This window comes from Drosophila eugracilis, unplaced genomic scaffold (genome assembly GCF_018153835.1).
Source record: "Drosophila eugracilis isolate 14026-0451.02 unplaced genomic scaffold, ASM1815383v1 contig_2154, whole genome shotgun sequence".
NCBI lineage: Eukaryota > Metazoa > Arthropoda > Insecta > Diptera > Drosophilidae > Drosophila > Drosophila eugracilis.
In genome coordinates, this window is record NW_024573038.1 from 10,624,573 (window position 1) to 10,645,885 (window position 21,313).

At 41.1% G+C, this 21,313-nt stretch overlaps 2 protein-coding genes and 1 non-coding gene across 3 annotated transcripts in view; 2 read left to right on the top strand and 1 right to left on the bottom strand.

Moving 5' to 3' along the window:
* The window catches only part of LOC108113845 (protein slit), a 52,878-nt gene that overhangs the window by 17,374 nt on the left and 14,191 nt on the right, over positions 1-21,313 (top strand). Inside the window, exons 3-4 of the mRNA XM_017224556.2 lie at positions 6,251-6,310; positions 20,627-20,860. The gene's annotated coding sequence lies outside the window, so the exon portion shown is untranslated. The remainder of the gene's footprint in view (positions 1-6,250; positions 6,311-20,626; positions 20,861-21,313) is intronic.
* LOC108113846 lies at positions 1,502-3,935 on the bottom strand. Its single transcript, XM_017224557.2, has one exon. It carries the CDS (start codon positions 3,095-3,097, stop codon positions 1,622-1,624), a length of 1,476 nt encoding a protein of 491 aa, XP_017080046.1. The 5' UTR covers positions 3,098-3,935; the 3' UTR covers positions 1,502-1,621.
* On the top strand, positions 4,028-4,099 carry Trnad-guc. Its single transcript has one exon. It is a non-coding gene; the product is annotated as a tRNA-Asp (tRNA).

The window sequence follows — 21,313 nt, forward strand, 5'->3', positions numbered from 1 at the left end:
AACTGTTCTTTATTATTCCGTTAGCTTATTCTATCCAAGCATAATTTGTACATGTATTGGTGACATTTGCTGATCGTGCGAGAAGGACACTCATATTGTCCGTTAGAATGATCTTTATGGAAGAGTAAGGGATAGAAAAACATTGTGTTTACAACTAAGCGTGTATAGATAAGTTAGTGTGACTGTTTGTTACTCGAGTTAGTGTGACCGCCGGCTACATTCTATTTTTGGATTTAAATTACTTTTGTAAGCTTATTTAATAATGTTTTTAACATAATAAAAATGTAAAAAAATGTATTTTTGGAAAGAAGAATTAAAATTAAAATATACTTTTCTTAAGGAATTTACAAATATGTTTCTCATATTTTTTCGCTTTAAAGAAGAACCATTAAAGTCTTCCAATACCAACGAAAGCTTTAATAGAGTGAGCGTACATATTGCATAAAACCTGCCATATCTTCCTCTATATATATACATATTTTCCATTTAAATAATACACCCAAAACGTAAACATTAATGCCCTGCACACACACACATACACAGACACTACTTTGGGTTGCTCTGTTTCCATGGCCCTTGGGGCGAAAAGCCAAAAACCCACACAAACTGAAAATGAAACTGGACTCCCGGCCCGGCCAACTGCTACGTGGGCTATAAACAAGGACACGTACGCAATTAATTGCAGAATTATTACAAATTTCATTACATGCTAAAATATGCAAATTGTTTGACGTTGCCTGCAGCTCTTCTCAGTCTCGCTCTCTCTCTCTCTCTCCCTTTACTGTCTCTTTCTACCATCCGCCATGCAATTAAATGCATTTGCATACATAATAAATAAATAATGCAGATGCAACATTGCAGCATTAACTTTGCCGCTGATGTGCGAAAAATGAAAAGAGAGCGAAATTTTCTTTTAATTATCATTTTAATGTGTTTATGAACATTTAGAATAGTAAGCGAAAATTGCTCCCTAAATTGCAGGGGCTGCATTTTCAAAAAGGGGGGAGAAGTTGGTTTTAAGGTAAAGGGAGTGTTGTGGGAGGGGTAGGCAGCTGCATTCGTTTGCACTGAAATGCCATAAAATGGCAACAATTTGCACGCAGCTGTCGCTGTCGAGGGGTGTTCGAGTGGTTCGCATTGAGTCCGAGGAATGAGTTTTAGTTCTCACCTCTTACTCCATTCTTTCCTTCTTTCGAATCACTGAAAATATTACAGTTTAACTTTAAATTAAGCTTAAAAATTGTTAAAGTTGAGAACTTTCTAAAGTTAATAAAAGCAAGAATAAATTATTAAGCAAGGTACATAACCTAAAGTTTACTTTTTAAAGGCCATCCAAAACTCAAATGGACCATGACACGGACTTTTAAAGAAATATTGTGGCAGTGGAATTGAAAACAGGAATTTTTTTGTAGTGCCCGCCCTGTCGCTCACTCAGCTGCAAATTGTTTGCAGCCTGTCTACATAAATGTTGCATGTCTACAAAATATTTGGGTTAAAAACATTTGCACAGAGCCGGAAAAAAAGGAAAAAATATATATTTGTATTTGCATGATTGCACAGGACAAGGGGGATGCCAAAAAAAATATAAGAGGGGGAGGTGTAAATGGGGCAGATGGGAACATTAAGCACGGTTCCTGTTGGCTATGGAGTAGGTGGAATTGGTGATGGATTCCGGCCTAGAGGTCACTGGAGACTGATTGCGGGTAATGGCGGATTGGCTGGACTTCTGTTGAGTTAAGTAGGTGTTCCCCCTAAAACGAATCGAAGATTTGCTCTCTGGGCCGTCGTCGACCGCCGTAGTGACCCACAAAGGTCGATGGGTAAGTTCTTCGGATTCTTCATTTTTAGATGAAAACCAGTGAACCCGTTCCCCAGGCTCCTGAACATATGGCTTCTTCTCCTCCTTTGGTGAATCCCTTTCAATGTCGCGATTGGCCCGCATTAGAGTTATTCGTCGGTGGCGTTGGGCTCGTGCTTGGGGTGCGACTACAGGCTCCGGAGGTGGTGGTGGAGGCGGTGGTGGTTGGAACACTGACTGACAATCGGGACCTCCCGAGCATGGTAATTTCGATCGCTTTTCTTGATCCTCATCCAAACGTCCGAATTCGCAGTACAGATCATCCAACTTTCGTTGCAAGCAATTTCGAAGATTATTCTGCCGACAGAGCATCCCCTCCAGCTCTTGAATCTTCTTGCGCTGCGTCTTGATGACCTTAGTGAGTTCACGGCGAACCTGCTGCTCACACTCGCAGCCGCATGGCGGTTGGGTGAAGTATTCCTGATGGTTATCCGGGCAGCATTCCGGCTGACAGCAGGGTTCATCTGTTGGGGAACCAGAGGGTTTCGTGCACTGCTCACACTTGCAGGGACACTCATCTGTGGGATGGTGTCCGCGGCCCAGGAGCAGGACATCCGTGCAGCCGGGCAGGCAGCTGTTGCGGCATCTCCTAACACTCGGATCCTGCTCCTGTTCCGCGTCCTGCATATCCTTCTGAATCTCCTTCAGTTGCTCCTCCTCCTGTGTGGGAGTACGAAGAACGGTGACCTCAGTACCATCGATATCCGGAAACGTGCCTCCTGTGTCCTTGAATTCCGACTCCTGCACAAAGATCTCCGTGTCGGAGTCGTTGGACTCCAATCGTTTGGTTATCTTCAACTCAGAATCTCCATCAGCCGATGGAAGTTGCTTTAAATTCACGCAGGACTGCCCCTTTCCGCAATACGTGGGCAGTGAAGCTCCATTGAGAAGAAGCACATTAACCGAAGGACGATCCGGACCAGGTTCTCCCTCATCGGGACATTGGCAACCTCTTGGGGCATCTGCCTCCGTTTTTTCCTCCCGTTGCCGTTGCTTATCCCGTTCAAGATTTCGCAGTTTTCGACCGATTTTCTTGGCTCTCTTCACAAAATCAGGAATGTGTTCAACGCAAACGCAACATTGATTTTGGATGCTCTCCAGGCAGCAGTTTGTGGCTGCCATGCTGGCCTGCCAGATCCTGGCCTCCTCCTCTGTCTTGGGATACGCACACGCCTCGTTGCCCTTTGCATCCTTCAACGGCGGCTCCTGGCCACATATCACACATATTCGACCGGACATGTAGGTTTTCTTTTTATTAAATTAAAGTATAGGGATAGTATTATTATAGGAATTTTAAAAAGTTATTAACCAAACGGAATTTAAACATGGGAATTTTTAAAGTGAAAACTGAGTTTTGTGAATTTGATGGTTAAGACAAAGGAGATATAAAATAGTAAAAGCCTTAAATGCCTTTAATTTTTTCTAGATTTTAAATTTCATCTTCACTGACTTGAATATTATTGATCATCCAACTTTTTTTGTAGAGAGAGATAGCGAAATAGATCGCGTTGCAATCCATGCTGCTTGCGTAATTGCTTTTCCTTTGTTTTTTTTTTTTGTGCTCGCATTTTTCGCTTTGAATGCTTTTGAGCAACTATAACAACGCACCTTGCGGTTTTTGTGGCAAGTGAATTGGGCTGTGAAAGCCGAGCGCGTTGCATGCGGATTGGGATTGCAGTGGAGTGGAGTGGAGTGGAGTGGAGACGGAGTGCTGCAGAGGCAGGCAGTTGGTTTTACCTGATGGTTGTTATGAGGTGGGAATGATTTCGAAATCGCTGTGGGACAGACCCACTCCCGGACTGCATTTCACGGCTGGTCTCTGGGGCCCCCTGAAAAAAAGAAAAATAGTGAACGGGCTCTGGTATGCCTCACAAAGTGGAGCACCGGCGATTGCTATGCTGCAAACGCATTAAAATCAATTGATTGTGGTGGAAAATTTATAAGATATGTGAAAAATCCGGATCAGTAATTACAACAAAATCTTTAAATTAAATTGTTTCGTGTTGTCGCTGGCGAACGGGCGACTTAAATTGGTTTAGATTTTCTATAAAAATATCTTTATTATAAATTCTTATTTTTGCTCTCCTATTTTTTTTTTTTAATTTTCTGGGTCACAGATAAGAATTGAGCTCACAGCTATGAATACATTTGGGCTAGCAAAATTTAACATCCTCGATAGTATAGTGGTTAGTATCCCCGCCTGTCACGCGGGAGACCGGGGTTCAATTCCCCGTCGGGGAGAGATGAAAATCTTTTTTTTGTTTTTTTTTTACTAAGGATAGAAATTTTTTTTATTTAATTAAATTTAAAAATAATGTTTAAATAGGTAGATTTGTTGGCAGAAACTAAATATTTATTTAAATTTTTTTTTACTTTCCAAAGAGGTCAATAACCTACGTTTTTAAGCGACGGAATAAAAAGACATTTTTTCCGTTTATAAATTGTTATTTATTCCTTATGGTATAAAGCAAATTTAAAAAAAAATGCCAACCAATGGTCAATGCCATTAAATTCCCCCGGGCATACGAGGTGTGTTCAAAAAGTAAGGTGACTCTTCAAATTTCGCGAATTTCAAATTTTTCGATTATCGAAACCTTTTAGAAGTTATACGAGGTGTGTTCAAAAAGTAAGGTGACTTTTCAAATTTCAAATTTTTCAAATTTTTCGATTATCTTCAGTTTTGGGAACAAGAAAAAGTCACATGGGGCCAAATCCGGTGAATATGGTGGCTGAGGCATTATTGTGGTGTTGTTTTTGGCCAAAAAATCCAAATCCTTTGATCCATATTTTTCGATAGCAAAAAATCGCCGAGCTCGCAAAACAACTTGTAACTTTACGCCTCTCACAACCAAACAAAAGAGGATGTTCCATTGAAACTTGGTACAGATGTTAGGGAAGAGTGTACCAATATAACAAAACAAAAAAATCGATAATCGAAAAATTTGAAATTCGCGAAATTTGAAGAGTCACCTTACTTTTTGAACACACCTCGTATATCGTTGGAAAAAAATCCACTAAACTGCCAGAAAGTCGCGCCAACGCCCACTAAATAATAGAGACAGAAAAAAAAAGTGCGTTTCGATTCAGTCAAGCCCAAAAATCTGCGCAAAACCGCAAAACAATAGCTACACAGAGCAGAGCGGAGAATCTATGTCAACCTGCAACAACGACCAACGGCCAGCGGACCACAAAAATCACGTTATTTCAATTTGAATGCCAAAACCATCGGAGCTGGGGAGCCAGCCAGCCACTATCAGAAATGGGTCTATCTCGCCTGGCCTGGTTTAGCATTCTTCAAATGCCTTTTTGTGGGTTAACGCCCACGGGCAGAAATTTGAATAATCTGCTGCCGTAATATCGCCAATTTATCACTGGGCCATTGGTCTCCAATCCCCAAAAACCCAGAGTTCCATTTGCCAACCCACCAGCCAGTCGCCGCATAAAATGAAAGCAAATGTGGGCAGCAGTTCACATTTCACTTTCGTTACCGAATTCGAATTGAGATTCCCATTCGGATATACAGAAGGGAAGAAAATCGCTGTGGGGGGAAAACGCCTCTGCTCTATGGCATTTTCCAATTTATCAATGGGGCAAACACGGAGGCGCTGTTAATGAAGAATTATGTTCATAATTTCCAAATTTATTGTCGCACATCTTCGCTAGCCGAACCCGATGAGGATCTGAGCGATGATCAGACCGCTGATGATGGGGGCTGTCCGACACTTAAGTGTGTCAAAATGTTGTTGTTGTTGCTGCCACATTGGGCATGCTGGCTCTTTCGAAGATCCCCTCGATGGAACCATCATCGTGTCAGTTACAGAGACACATTTCAAATATTTATGATGCGTCTGGTCGTACAGCATACAACATGCAGCATGCATCCAAAAACACTCCAATCCGCGTTCACGGGCATTCAAGGGGCCGCCTTCGATAACTCCATGTTCATAGTTCACAGTTCAAAAAGTCATTTCAAGTTTCTTGTTACAGTTTCCAGTGAAAGTTTTCCTGTTTTCCCCACACATCTTTTTTTTTTTGTTGACTGGGTTTTCTCGGCTATTAATTTTCACTTAGTCAGCGTTCTTGGGAAAGTATTCAATTTCCACTCAATCCTTTAAATCGAAACAGATGCCAAAACATTTTCATTTTGCCATTGGCAACAGTTTTTAAGTGGATTTAATTTGTTTCAGAGATTTCCCCGCGCTTCTGTTTTCCTCTTTCCCTATTTTTAGGTTCTCAACTTTATTTTTTCTGACTGGCTCTCTATCTAATTTAGTGTTCAGCTTGAATGATTTTTTTGGGGGCTGGGTCTAGTATATAGATTTAAGTGCTCATGAGAGAGCGTAAAATTTATGTGACAGCTTATTAAATTTATATGTTTGCTCTTCATTACAGATTATATACCGGCAGAACGTCAGCGGGGCAAAAAGTGATTGGATACACATGTGTTAGCGGGTAAGTGTTCGGATGAATGGCCATCGAGTCGATTTGCTGGATTAAAGAGCTTTGAAACGGGGGCTTAGGTTAAGTTGGCATGATCTCGCACATGTGTCAGCCTGTTGGCAGCCACATTTTGATCTATTTTTGAGAGGTTTTGGGTAGGAGAAGTTCTTCTTAGGTCTATCTAACAACTCTAAAAACACACTCTAAAAAATATACCAAATTAAGTCATAACCCCTCGGTTAGTGGACCATCTGCTATGCATTCATTGGCTTTGAATGCTTCTCTTAAGTACCACTAAATGTGCCTTGCCTTGAACACAAGCCCAACACGCTAACCCCATTCAATCCGTACTTAAATCAAGTAAACCTCCACCCACCTGTCAACTGGTCCGTTGGCACCTTCAGCACATGAGATAACTCAACTTGGCTCAGCTCGGCTCAACTTGCTGCAATCGCTTTATGCCAGCCATCCAGCCAGCCAGCCATCCAGAGCGAGTCAGACCAAAAACTGCAGCAGCAGACTTGATGTGAAAAATCACACTATTCGCGCTTGCTGAAAAAAAATGTCCCCCAAAAATCGTCGGCGCTCTGGCACTTCATTAAATAGACTCCGTGGCGGCGCTTTTCCCCACAAACAGCTCAGAAAAAAAAAGAAACTAAATGAAGTAAAATCCAAATGGAAAAAAATTCATGGATGTCGCTGCTGGGAGCTGACGGCCAGCCACACCCCCCACATTACGTTGAGGGCCCAGCTCGGAAAACTTGCTTATTTTTCACACATGCGCGTCAACAAAAAAAAAACCGAACGAAAGGCAGAAATTTAAGCAACAAATTCGTGGCTTTTTTTGCTTTACTCACATTGTTTATGATGACAATTTGCCGTTGTTGTTGTCGCCGACATGTGGCCATAAAGTTGTCGGTAAATAACAAACAGGCCTTTCCTCTCAACCAACTTTTTTTTCCTTTAAAAATACCGAAACAGCCGCCGCCGTCGTCAACTTTTGGAGTATCCTTTGTAGTCTGTTGAGAGGATTCCAACGCTGGAAATCCTGAGGCTAAAAGCCACTCAGTTTTAAAAAGTGTTTTTTTTTTTGGGGGAAAATGCAACCGCAAAACAGCCAGAGCCTTGCCTACCAATATTTAAAGAGCCATAAAAGGAGAAAATATTATATTTAGGTTGTATTTTAAAATGCTTTTTATGATTTGCAAATAACATTTCTAATGAATTTTTTGGCAAATTATTTCTCAGTCTAAGAAAATTTCAAACTTCTCATAAATAACTTTATGAATAACCAAAAATATTATTTCTAATAATTATCTGACATCATCATCATAAAAAAAAAACCTGTAAATAACCAAAAATTTGGCATTATTTCTGATTTGTTTTTTTATAATTTTTTTTTCGGTTGCTGGCTGAGCTCACCTTAGAAGTAATTTAAACTTGCACTTGACTAAGTGAATGAATTATAGCGCCTCGACCTTGAGGGGCTCGATTTCAGGTGGAAATAATTCCATAATTTGCCATGCTGATTACTCCCCAGCCAAAAGCTGACAACGCAATTTGTTTTGTTTTCGAAAATTCTTAACGTGTAATTGTCATGTTGTCAGCCAAACAATGGACTCCACAAAAAAGTAAAGAGAAGAAAAAAAACAAATACAGGCCGAAAAATAAACAAATCCGCAAACCAAACTTTTGGGCCCCACCCAGAAAACGCAAAAAGACGTCTATTGTTTGACGTTTTTTTTCCAACGGCTTCGGTCGCATAAATAACCAGAAATTAGCAGGCAAATAAGTCACAAGTCGCATGTAAACTCGTTTTGGCATTGAAACACCTGCAAAACGATTCTTGGCTTATTCCGTGTGCTAAATCACCTGGGGCTGGGGTAAAAGTTGAACTGGCTAATTTAAATTTATATACTAGAGATCTAAGCCAAGATGAGGCCCCACTGATTTATGCCCATCCAGATTGTCACTGGCGATAGGGGGAAATGATATATATTATATAGGAAATCCACATCGATGGGAATTGTATGCAAATGCGAAACGCAGATAAAGATTTTGAATGCTGGCATTGATGTAAGCAGAAGCCCTCAACAGGTGTAACCCTTAGCTCTTAAAGAGATATGCTTCGAGTGTCACTTGTTGAACGGATTTGTCATTGGGTTCTCTATCAGTTTTATGCTGAACTTGATTGAAGGTAAGCCCATGATGGTCGAAGCTCATGACAAAGGGGGCGTTCATTTTTGGATTAGCTTGTGGGCTGCTTACTGGAGCTGAACTTGCCTTGATATTGAACTCTCGCTTGGCTGCGGCTGAATCAATCAACCGAGATTCGAGGTAATTGGAGCTACAAAACAGCAGGGGCTGTGGCAGAGCAGTGCAGGCACGTCTAAATCACTCATAAAAAAGAAATTCATCTTCATAAAAAAGAAAAAAAAGTACAAAAACAAAAAGGGAAAACAAAAAGAAAGAGTGATAAAAACCGGCAGCTCACAAAAAAGAAAAACACATCCAGCTGCGAGAGATAGTTTACTTGCGGTAATCACGCCAAAAAATAACCAATACCCCTTGCCCTTCGCCTTCCCCTATACCCACTTGAAAAACTGTTGGAGATTTTCTGATGTACCACTTACAAGTGGATCGAAAGGTTTTCTTTCGGCATCATTCGTTTTTTTTTCATCCGAAAATTACATTTAATGTGTGTCTGAGATTTCGATAGAGGCGTGAACCTGTTGAGATACTTTCAAAAGTATCTTTTCGATGCCGTTCTCAGCTTCGATGGCTCATCTTTGGCTAAGAGGAGAAAAGAAGGTAACATAACAGAATCAAAAAGAGTATCATCATTTGTTAGAACCTGTCGATTTGGCAGCTCATCGACCCTAATCGCATTTGAAAGTTATCGCATCTACGAAAGCTATGGTTTTGTTAATTGTCAGAGAGTTTGGCTTTTCCCTGGGCTTGCTGTGTTGTGTTGTTTTTGCCTTATTCGGCTTTCTTTTGGTTAAGTTGGCTAATTGCCATATTAACCTTTTGGCCCCCTGCGATGATGACGATGATGATAACCCAAGTCCGGCTGCGTGCTCGAGTTGTAACTGCGCCTCAGACTTTGACTTGGCTTATTTGCAAGTTGGATTTGATGACGGGCCCTGGTCCAGTGAAAGTAATTAGTGGTCAGCAAACAGGCAACCGGCAACCGGCAACTGGCAACTGGCAACTGGCCTTAGGGTGAAAGCTGAGCTTTTAATTGCTTAGCTGTCGCTGCTCTTGCCGCATAATCAATCAGCTGCTTGTGTAATTGGGGTCTCTGCTTCTGTAGGCCCGAAAAAGCGAAAGTGTTGGGTTAGAAAATTCTGGTCACAGGGTCAAAGATCGTGGTTAGTAAACTTTAAATGACCTTTAACATAGAAATTCGAGAGGGGTAGTCACCAAACTAATTTCAAGAATTCTTCACAGACTTTTATTCTTAAAAATTGCATGTCTTAAACCAAAAAATAAAAAGGGAAATAAAATATCCCCTGGCAATAATTATATCTCCCGCGATCTGAACATAATTTCCAACCCAGAATCGTCATAAGAAATCGCCAAGAAAACTCCCAGAGCACAAAGCTCTCACGCTCCCTACCTTTTTTGGAAGAATAAGAACAATCTCCCCCACTTGGTTCCCATCCTGGCAACAAACTGGCATATCAACCCCCAGTTCATGGCATTCCAAAGTGTTTTCGAAAAACTGTGCCAAAGATCTCTTACTGCGATCTTTCATTCTGCGATTCTCACCCTCCTCTGCCATGTCGATTATATCGAAAAGTGACCCCATACATAGGCCCTGTTGCGGATACAAGCGATCTGGATCTGGATCGGAGATCAGCAGCACCAGCAGCCACGGAAAACAACAAAACCAAGTCAAGAAATGAACATCAAGCTGAGATGATTGTCATAATTAAGGATGTTGGATGTTGGATGTTGGCATCTGCCAGACGCATGAAGACTGGTGCAGGGGGAGATTCTTCTCCAGCACTCGAGGCACTTGTAAAACTAACAGATAACCGTAAGAACGAGTTTCTACTTGCTCTTCTTTTGATTCACAAAAGACCCGCGCGCACAGAAGACGAAGAAGCTTCCGGTGAAGTTCAGGTTTCTTCTTCTCATGTGTGTGTGTGTGTGTGTGTGCACCCCTCTTCTTTAGATTCTGATTCTTCTGGCTCGTTTGGTTCAAGATCAGCCCGCCACATCTCATAATTGCAGCTAAGCAAAATTATATAGCCCAAGTCAAGTCAAGATCCAGATCCAGATCAGCACAAAGAGTGGTAGAGAGAGGGGGAGAGGGGGAGAGCATGTGTGTAGAGGGGCGATATATATGAGGGTCTCAACTTGTCTGTGCAAATATTTCCAGGCGATCGGTCTTCGGACTCTGTCCTCTCCTCCTCCTCCAGCTGCAATCCACAACAATTACCGGACGACTTGCGGCAATCTCTGTGGCCAGACCAAGGCCTGCGAGAGGGTTAAAGAAAGAGGGTAGCCTCGCACTCGAGACAAATGTATATCATTCATCAAATTAAAAGTTCAACTGCATTGCTACGTTTTGCCAGCCAGCCAGCCAGCCAGGCAGTCAACCAGCCATCCCGGCCTGGCTTGGCCTGACTCTTCAGCTCTGACTGCCTGTCTGCCAGCCGTGAGTTAAATTGATAAACGGGTCGCTTCAGAAGTTCTGAGAATAGTGAATGGCTGATTGATTTATAGTATGGACTATATCAGATATATATATATATATTATAATCTCCTTTAATAGTTTCTTAGCTTTTCTGAAACTTTTGAAAACTTTAAAGCTGCCCCTCGTTGCCTGGCAGCCAGGCTGTCATCTTGAACATGCAACATGACCGCAGCTCTGAGGCAACAACTGTTGCCGCCGACTGTTGCTCTATTTTACAGCCTGTTCTGCGGCGTTCTCCCCTCTCTTTCAGTCACTTACCGCTATAGCCTGGCTCTTTCTGCTGCCAATCATTGGCTGAAGCTTGGGCTGCTCATCTTTCGACTTCATTCACTCAAACATCAGCTGAAGTGGTTTCTCCTTAACCCTGCCACACTTTATCTGCCCCACTTGTTGCCGCCGCTCACTCGCCAGCTCGCTCGAATGCAAGTTTTTTTTTTTTATTTTATTTTTATTTTTATTTTCCTCGAGTCTGGCCAAAACGCTTATTAAAAGGGCTTTTCAACTTGAATGGCTTTCTTCTCCGGGGAGAACTTATACTTACACTCACACATAGTTGGATTATTTTATGTTCCTAGAACGAAATGTCTGCCCTTTGACCCCGAAGACCCAAAACGCTCCTCTGGCATGGTTATTTCTGTATTTGAAAATAACATTTATGAGCTTAAGTTGGCTTAAGACTTTTTATTGGTTATTAGTCTTTGCCATTTCTGCTGCAAAGATGTGCGTGTGTGTTTGTGTGTGTTTTGAGTTCCAGGATTTATGTCTTGATTTTTCGACTGCAAAGAGTTTGAGCGGAAGGTCTACTTGAGGAAGCTACATTTTCCAAAAGAAATCAAGGCTCCTAATAAGCTTAACACGTGCTGGTCATCCATTTCAAGTGACTTTGGTTTACTTTTCCACCCAGCAAGACTTTAATCTTTAATTGCTTTTCTGGGCGCCTTTTATGGGTGGCTATTCCTGTCCTTGTCCCAGGATGTGAGTTTGTTTCCAGTTTAGTTTGTGTTTACCCAAGCGATTTTGGTAGTCCAAGCTAAAAGGAAACAATAAAGGGAGGAAACTAAAGAGGGAGTTAGGAGAATAAACTTAAACCTGTACGTAAGATACATTAAAAGTAATTAAAATACAAAAAAATCTTTAATTTAAACAACTTAACAGCCTAAAGAAATCCCTAACTTTCTTATGTCTTCACTGAATATTCGTTACACCCATAATTATGCCAAAAAAAAAAAATGTAAACCTCCCCTTTGATCGCAGACCATTAATCCGCAACCAGTTTCCCGCCGCTACATCTTTTCGAGATTTCAATGCCGGGCGATCCGTGTGGGATGATTCATCGCCTGGCAATTATCCCCAACATGGCAATTATGCAATTTTCCACCATCGTCCCCGAACACTTGTCGCACTTTAATGGCCAGTTTGCCAGTGGCCATACGACCATATCCGATGATTCACACGCCTCCCGGCCATTTAGATATATGTAGCGAATTCCACATGCCCCAAGATGCAGATATCTACGAACTGAGCACAAATCTTTGCACTTGAAAGAGACGACAATGGAAGTCAGAATGTATCTTTGACTGGTATCCGATAACTTTGGCGACCGCACATGACTAACGTAAAGATTCTAGCTGTGAGATGGAGATGAGAGATGCCAGATGAAGATACATACCTGGAGGCGGTGGAGCGGAGATCAAACAAAAAGCCGCCTTGGTTCGCATAGCTACTCCAGCTATCTGCAGCTAACTGTAATTGTATCTAACAGCTACGTTTGACAAGCAGCGGAGAGGCAGAACACCACAAAAACAAAAAACCAAGCCAAGCTATCCCAAGTTGCAATGGCAACGCGTCGCCCTGGAACTTGTCTGACTTTTTATGGCCATCGGACAACAACGGCATCAACGCGTGCTGGCAGCTTCCATGCTATAGATTCTATAGACCCCCCCTAACCCCCCCTCCAGACTGTAAAACTCAAACTCCACGACGTTGGTGGGGGCCACCCAAAAATGGTCAACGTAGCGCCAGTAGAAAAAGCAAAAAAAAAAAAAAAGAAGTAACAAAACCCGACAGATACAGATAGTTCGAACAACTAGAAGATACAACTTCCCTCCGGCGTTGGACAGCACTTTGCTGGCTTAGATACTTGGCCATCCAGATACATTTGCCCACCCGAACTTCGATTTCTGCCCGTTTGCCTTTGAATTATGGGTTGAAATCAAAAAGTAACCATTATTTAAACCTTAAAAAAGGGGGAGTGTCCTTAGAAAAGAATAAACAAAGCAAAGTTCGTAGGGAACTTCGAATGCTAAAAGTTGGTTGGAAATGAAAAGTCGAGAATGATTGAAGCTACAGCTTTGCAGAGAGAAAAATGTTTTTAAATTATAATTTTATTCGTATTTCAGTTTTAAAGGGGATTTATATGATATCATTAAAGAAAATGTTTAGTTTCCCTATCTTACTATACCGATTTCTTGACTTAACTAAGTTGAAAATTAAGTTCCAAAGACCAATATCGATTCCTTTGATATTCTCACTCTGTAAGTGCAAATTATACATGAAAACAACTGGAAAGAGAGCCCTCTGGACTTGAGGGAACTATCAAGTGGAAAACTAAAATGGAAAAGCAGCCAAGGAGCTAAGGCAGGAGGAGTAGCAGGAAAAGGAGCGAGAGGAGCATAGAGCCCGAAGTGAGGGATAAAGTCAGTTTGGGGAGTCAAGTCAACACGACAACACTTGGCAGGCCGACAACAGCCATGGGGCAGCATGAGCGACGGTCTGCATCGAGCGTCAATTGAGTGGCAAACTGGAGCTGGAGTAGTTCTACATCCTGTCCCTCGAACACTCCACTATTGTCAGAGTAAATAATAACTTATGTGTGGTGTCGGGGACCCAAAATGGAGCAGAATGGCCACGGAAATCCTAGCTGTGTTCGCCTTTCCTGCCCTCTCAATGTGATAGGTAAATATAAAGAATGAGAGAGAGATACCAACTTTAACTTCAATTCACGCTTCGTCTGATAGACCCTCCATCAGTAACCATCCATCGAATAAAACCAGGAATCGATCCTGGGCCCAAGCACATAATGCTAACCCCTCCGAACACAAACTTTTTGCCAGAATTTGTCAGCGGAACAGGCAAAATGCAAAACGAGAGGAGAAAAAAAAGGTTTTATGAAAGGGAATTTTGTATGAAAGTAACTGAAACCAGGAACGAAAAGGACCAAGCCAGAAACTCTGGCAGTTAAGTGCAAATTATTGGTTCGGAATTAGTAGAGCGAGAGGAGACCCTGAGAGCTGGCTAGATGTGGATATGCATAGACCAGGCGAGAGATACAGCCGAGCTTTTGTGGTTGCATTTGCTAATGGAAAACTGTGGCCCCCCTTCTTTTTTTTTCTGTTCTCTCTCCGCTTTCCGCAGTGAACCTAAACGTGGCAAATAAAAACGGGAAAAATTTGCATTGCTCTGCAGATAAATTTTCAACACTTCCCAAACACCAGTTACAGTTACATTTCCCAGGAAAAACCCCGGCGTAAACATTTTCACCAACAGCCGACATTTGATTACTCAATGGAAACTGCGTTTGCCAATGCAGCAGAAACGAAAGTAAACAAGAGGAAGTAGGAGCTAGGAGCAGCTTGTGATTCTTGGTTTCTCAGAAACAATATTTATGTGGAATCGACTTTATCATAGAGTGGTTCAATTTCGGAAAAGCCGGAATGGCTAAGCGCCTTAAGAGTTGTAAATAAAATCAATTGATTTCTTATTTATAAAGCGAATTCAAGAACTGCCACCTACTAAGCCCTTGGCAAACATGACAAAAGAAGCCGACTCAGAGAATCCGAGCCGGAACAAGTAAACAAGACCATAAATAAATTATTTGCTTAGGAGCAAAAGGAGAGTCAGCAGTCAGGAGTCAGAACTAGGCCTTCTTGGGGGGAGGTGTGCAAATATATATAAATACCTACTCCCCTCTATATACATATATATATATATTTATTTTTTTCGTGTTTCCGCTTAGTAAACACAACTGAAATGACAAAAAGGCAGCCATGTCTTCTTGACCAACATTGAGGAGTCCGCTATTCCCATTCCCATTCCCCTCCAGAAACATTATCAAGGCAAACAGCGGCATAATGGAGGACCCAGCCTGAGGACTGCAAAAATAAAAAAAAGACAAACTCGGGAACTATTACGCTGTGTGTGGTCTGGGCTGCTCTCCACCTCGAAGGGCATGGGTCTGAGAATAGGGCTGGGTCATTGTGATAAATAAGTAAATAGCCGGAGACAGGCTCAGACCTCAGATCGATTTATGCAAAGCTTTTCCCTGCTCCTCCTTCAGAGCGACCAAACAGCGCTTTTAGTGACATTAAGGGGCGTGGTCCTAAATGTTTAATGGCCTGCAAATAAAAGTTATGCCATGCCAGGCTGCGGACATTAACGAAGCGGAAGATTATATCAGGCAAAAAAACCACAAAAAAAACGGCTCAAAGGAAATGGAAATCCGCTGATAAGCCCAACTCATTTGGAGCTTAGTATAATTAGCCTAAATCACATGTGACTTGCACAAATATCGAACACTATTCAAAAGTTCTGCTAGTGAAAAATAACTAAAAACTGCACGTCTTTGAAAGCATAAACCAGGGCTGCTCAAATTCGTCTTACGGCAGAGCATTTACTAACACACATACAAGCGTTCTTTGTGTGGGTTTGCAAACTGTGCACTGAGAGAGAGAAGAACATCTTTTACTCGTCAATTTATCACTTATTTTACTCACCCGCCAAATGCGAAATAAACTGTAAATTGCGAACAGCAGGTATAAAGAATGGATTCCAGTGTAAGGGTTCAAGGATGATCGAAAAAGGAGAGCATGAAAAAAACAAGAACAAATTATATTGCAGTTGGCGACGGAATGAGGCGGAAAGAGGAAAACGAAAAATTTGTAGTGGAATAGCGACACCAGAGCTCAAAGCTTATGCAGCGAGCATATGCAAAAACAAATAAGCCCAGGCGTTGTGCACCCCTGGTATAAACCTATTTTAAGCCAGACAAATGATTATCTGAGTGCAAATTCGCAAAATATTAAATTTCAAATAAATGCAAAAATCAAAATCAACAAAAAACATGCAAATTAGCAATGTTGTTTATCACCTGAAAAAAAGTTCAAAGTCAAAATTAATCATTGGTTAACGATATTGTTTGGGAATATGCATGATTTCTGGGGAATCTGTGATAGGTGAAACCAGAAATAAAGCTTAGAGTCTGTGTCTATATATAAATACAGATCATTATGTCATCACTACGCTTCGGTTCGACATATCAGCACCCAATTAACCTTAGCTATAAATTTTATATAAAAATTCACTTTGCCGGCTTATCAAGGGGAACATTCCTCTGTGTTTCTATTTTTGTACATACATACATACATACATAGATAGATGCATGTTTACATAGATTCATTTTGTGGATTTGCATTGGCTGCCGAGATCCGTAATTACGCTAAACGTTATGCGCATTTATTTGCCATTGATTTTGCATTTTAAATTTGACTTCCAATGAAATAGATTTCTGTATGGGTAAAATGTTAAGCGTAAATTTATATAGTTCAAAGTTGATTACTCGACATTTTTCGTCTGCATGTTTTTGTTTAAATATGCAAATCTGCAGCTTGAACAACTTTAATATGCAGCCGACCAAAGAGCCAAAAACTGGTTTATGGTCAACGTTTTTTTTTTTGTTTTGGGCTGCATAATTCCCCTCGAAATGGCTGACCAAATGACTTTTTATTTAGCTCACATTTTATGCTCATAATAAATGAGAGCAAGTGTGGGTGGGCTAGGGTTTTTTTTTTTGGATTTTTGTGGGTCACCCTAATGAGATCCTAAATTTGGTCACTCTACGAACATTTTTAGCCAATATTCTGATGTCGTTCGATTTGTGTTTGCCAGTGTTTTCACTCTCTCTGGACTGCATTGACCCAATTTGTTTATTTATTGAAATTGCTTTTATGGGCAAGCCGAGACAGAGTGTCTACCTCGCCTTCGTATCTCTTCTCAATCTACTATAATTTTCTGGCCTCTCGGCAGACACACACACACACACTCGACTTCAATTATTATTTATCGATTCCAGCTCAATTTGTCAAATATATATTTTCCTTCACTGGGTGGCTGGCCTAGTGGCTATAATTTGGCATTCGATCCGTTGCATGATTCATTGGTACACAATTTGTTCCATCCAAAAGTTACTTGCCACAACAGATCAAATGAGTTTAGAACTGTATCTGGACTTCGAGGACACTCCCGTGGAAATTAAATTATAAATTTACACAGAGATTTATTCTAGAGATGTCCTTAGGGTATGATTCTGCCCGGCTTACCAAATCTCTGACCACCCACAAATCGGTATAAATGACTTTAGTGCCTGAGGGGGCGTTAGATGGTTGCTGTTGCCGTTGATGTTGGATAACATACAACAGCAAGCTATTTTGTGGCATCCAAAAACGTGCTGCTCCCCTTATCCCGCCCTTCCCCATGACATTGTCACCTCTGTCTGTCTGGGCGTCTGCCTCGGCCTGTTGTTGTAATTGCTTAGTCTAATTTATGCCAGCGGACGAAGCAAAGTCAATGTCGACGTACTGTAGGAAAATGAAACTGAAATGGAAAAGAGACTAAAACAAAAAAAAAAAGAAAAACAAACACTGCCCCCAGACAGCGACATGAAAAAGCGTTTATCTAAGCAAAATGTTACCAAAGTCCGTAATTACAATTTATTGCAGGTAATTATGTAATTTTCGTGACGGATTTTGTTGTTTGGAGTTTTCAACGAGGGGAGACAAACTAAGTGCGTGTGTACACAGAGAGAAATACTTTTAAAAGGTGATTCTTAAAGTAGTAATACTTTTAAAGGTACATCTATTATTCCTATTCAAAAATTACCTTAAATGAGCTCCACTTTCGGCTGATTATTTTTCTCTCTGCATGAAAGTACTTTAAAATCTCCATGCGCTCGATGCGTACCTATTTTAAATGAGTTTTCGTTTTCGAAAAACTTGGACGTCTGATTTTTAGGAGCCCATTGCATGTGGCATGCAACGTTGATTGCTGCCGTTGACCATGGCTGGTGTGGCTCCTTGTTTATTTTTTTCCTTCTTTTCTGACTGCCTTGCAAGTTGTTTGATTTCTTGTTTGCTCAGTCAGCTCGTTGTCATTTCCTGTCCGAGGTTGGAAAATGGACATGAGGATGCCGCAAGATGACTGATTTTCCAGCCGTTTATTCTTAACCTTTTTAAGATGTTCTCGTTGGGACCTGAGACACGCATTTCCTGCTGGGATTATTAAGGATGGCGACAAGTCAATCGATTAATCATTATGGGAAAGTGAGTTTAAGTTTAGAGCTGAGATTATCTTTTGCTTGTGTTTTGTGTTTTTATGTTTTTGTTAATAACTTAAGATGTTATTTAAATTTTAATCATTTAAACCCACTAACAAGATTTCACTTCCAAAGTTTTCCCATAATCAATGGAACAAAGCTCTTGGTAAAGGGAAACCTCACACTTAAGAAACATCGTTTCTTCGTTTTTTTTCTGTTGATGTTCGCCAATTAAAACCCGAAAGCTATCTAAATCACATTAGACCCGAAGAATGGAAGAAAGAAATCCCTGTTCAAACCGTTTCCGTTGAAAATTGAAATTGAAATTTAATTTGCGCAGCCAGCTGGCGAAAAATAAAAAAAGAAGAAAAACTTCAGCTCATCAACGGCGGCATTAGTTTGCACATATTCAAATCAGTTTTTTATTTGCCGAACAAAAGGTTGGAAAAGAAACGCGGGGGAAAATCGTTAAAATAAAAACAGTTGAAGAGGTGTTGGGTAAGCGGCGGAAAGACAGGAAATACGTTTGGCCAACTAAACACACGGGGGGAAAATGCCATGGCAAAAAAAAAAAAAAAAACTGGAAATCATTGTGCGCGCGCTCTTCAGGCTTCATTTTTTTTTTTACCCCTGCCCCACCCCGAACCACCTCCTTTTGCGGCATCATTAACATATATTTGAAAACGCAGAGGAATTCCGCTCTTGCCCTCAGCCAGCGGGTTTTGTGGGTCTTGGTCCTGGTCCTCATGAAAATTTGTAAGTATGTTGGACTTGTCACTTGCACACTTCATGACCATATTTGTCACATTTGCGCCATGTTCGCGTGGCCAAGGAGCCCGCGGGGCTACCCAACCAGGGGTCCGGCATTTGGGTCCGCATCCTGTGGCCCCCGAGTACTTGGAGGAAACGTCGTCGTAGTCGTCCACCTCCTCCTTCTCTTCTCTTCTTGTTCCATGGCTCTTCCCTCGACGGGCAAATCAGATGCGCAACTAACGAGCAACAACCACGACAACGACAACGACGACGACATGGAAATTCGTTCGCTTTGCGTTTTGCCATATACTGAGTGGACACAGGGTAGCAAGGGGTATGATGGGGAGTGGCTTGTTTAGAGTTTTTGTATAACTTAAACATTGAAAACTTACATTAACTTTAAGTTAAGATTTGTAAATACATTTCTGGCAAAGGTGCCCATTCCAGGGCATTACCCATTCGACTAACATTCTTAGTTAAGCATTCACAACTTGCTTTTATTGTTTTGCCGGCTGCTGCTACTCCAACTGCTCCTGCTGCTGATGTTGCTGCTGATGCTGATTCTGATGCTTTCTGCGGTTGCCGCAGACGCCTTCTGGCCATATTTGTATGAATAAATGCGTATTTAAGCACATACTTACAACACTTGCCATGTATGGAGGGAGCCAGGCAGGCACCGAAAACGACAAGAGACACAGACTGGACCAGGGGAAAAGGCTCAGGGATTGGGGAGTGTTTTGGGGGACATCCAGGGGGTAGCCAGCCAGACAAGGGACAGTTCCCAGTGGCAATAGGCGAGGCCAGGCATTTTGCATTTTTCCTCATACGATTTTCCACATTTTCAGATATATTTTTGCTGCTGGTGCTGGTGCTGCTGCTTTATGATTTCTGCTTTATGCTGGCTCACCTCAGTGGCTCCTTTTGCAGAATATTAAATTGCGAAAATATTTCAAGGAGGGGGGATAAAACACAGTTGCAGAGCCAAATTGCAGAGCAAACAATTTATTAATTAAGCTTTAACAATTTGTTAAACACCATTTTTAACGGCCAGTGGGAAGTTATTCAAATGCAAAATTGCTATTTGAGTAATTGAATATTAAATAATTATCTAGAGTTGATCTAGGCGAGATAGGGGGATAGGGGAGGGAGTTCAGAAAAAATCTAATTAATGCATGATATTAAATGGAATCAAGTATTTCGGGAAATATGGAAAATGCATATCATAGTTCAATGGAACCATTAAGGCATTAACATAAATAAATAATTAAAATTGAAAATTAAAGAAAAAATCGAAAAAGATGGTAAAAAAAATGTCTGTCGTTCCCAGAGCGATTCCACTTAATATACATTTAAATGAATATTTTAAGCAAATCATAAATTGCCGGCGCACAAACCTCTTTGCCATATATTATTAACAATTTACGATGATGCTGCTGCTGCTGCAGCTGGATTAAATAATTTATGTTCATTCTCTTTTTTTTCCATATTATTCTCGTTGCAGGCTAACGGTTGCCCTTCATCAACAATATGTTTGACAACAAGTTCCGGCATTGGAATTGAATTTAATAAAATAAATTAAGCCAAAAACCAAAGGCGGGGAGTGGGTCAAAAGCACAAAAACACACACGCAGTTTGAATTGTTAATGAGCGGCGGCAAAAAGTGTTAAACGCTGATGAGGCTCCCTCTGCCGACGCCACTGTCGCTGATTCAACAGTGCTGAAAAGTCAATTAAAGGTAATCAAATCGAAACTGATTGCATTACAACATCGGCGACAATAATTTTAATTCGCATTGATGTTGTCACTTATTTTCATTTCATTTTCTGCTAAATACAACAATTAATTGGGCACAGCAGCTCACTGTCAGTCCTATCAACCAGATACTCGTACCCCTCAAAGCACCTTCTCCATGCTTTGGCTGTCGCATTGCGGTTTTAAACGCGCTTTCTGACGAGTTGGCTATTTTTTTGGATTTTTTGGTTTTTGGTTTCAGGTTTTTGTTTTGTTTTTTTTTTAGCAGCTGCATTGAAATTGGAGGATTACGGTTAGGATTTGTTATGTTAAGGGGCTTATAAATTAAGCCTATCACATTAATATGATACAGTCTCGCTGATTTATTTTGTTTACTAAAAAAAATAAACAATGTAATGTAATGTATTAATTACAGATATGATAGATAGGGAGTAAT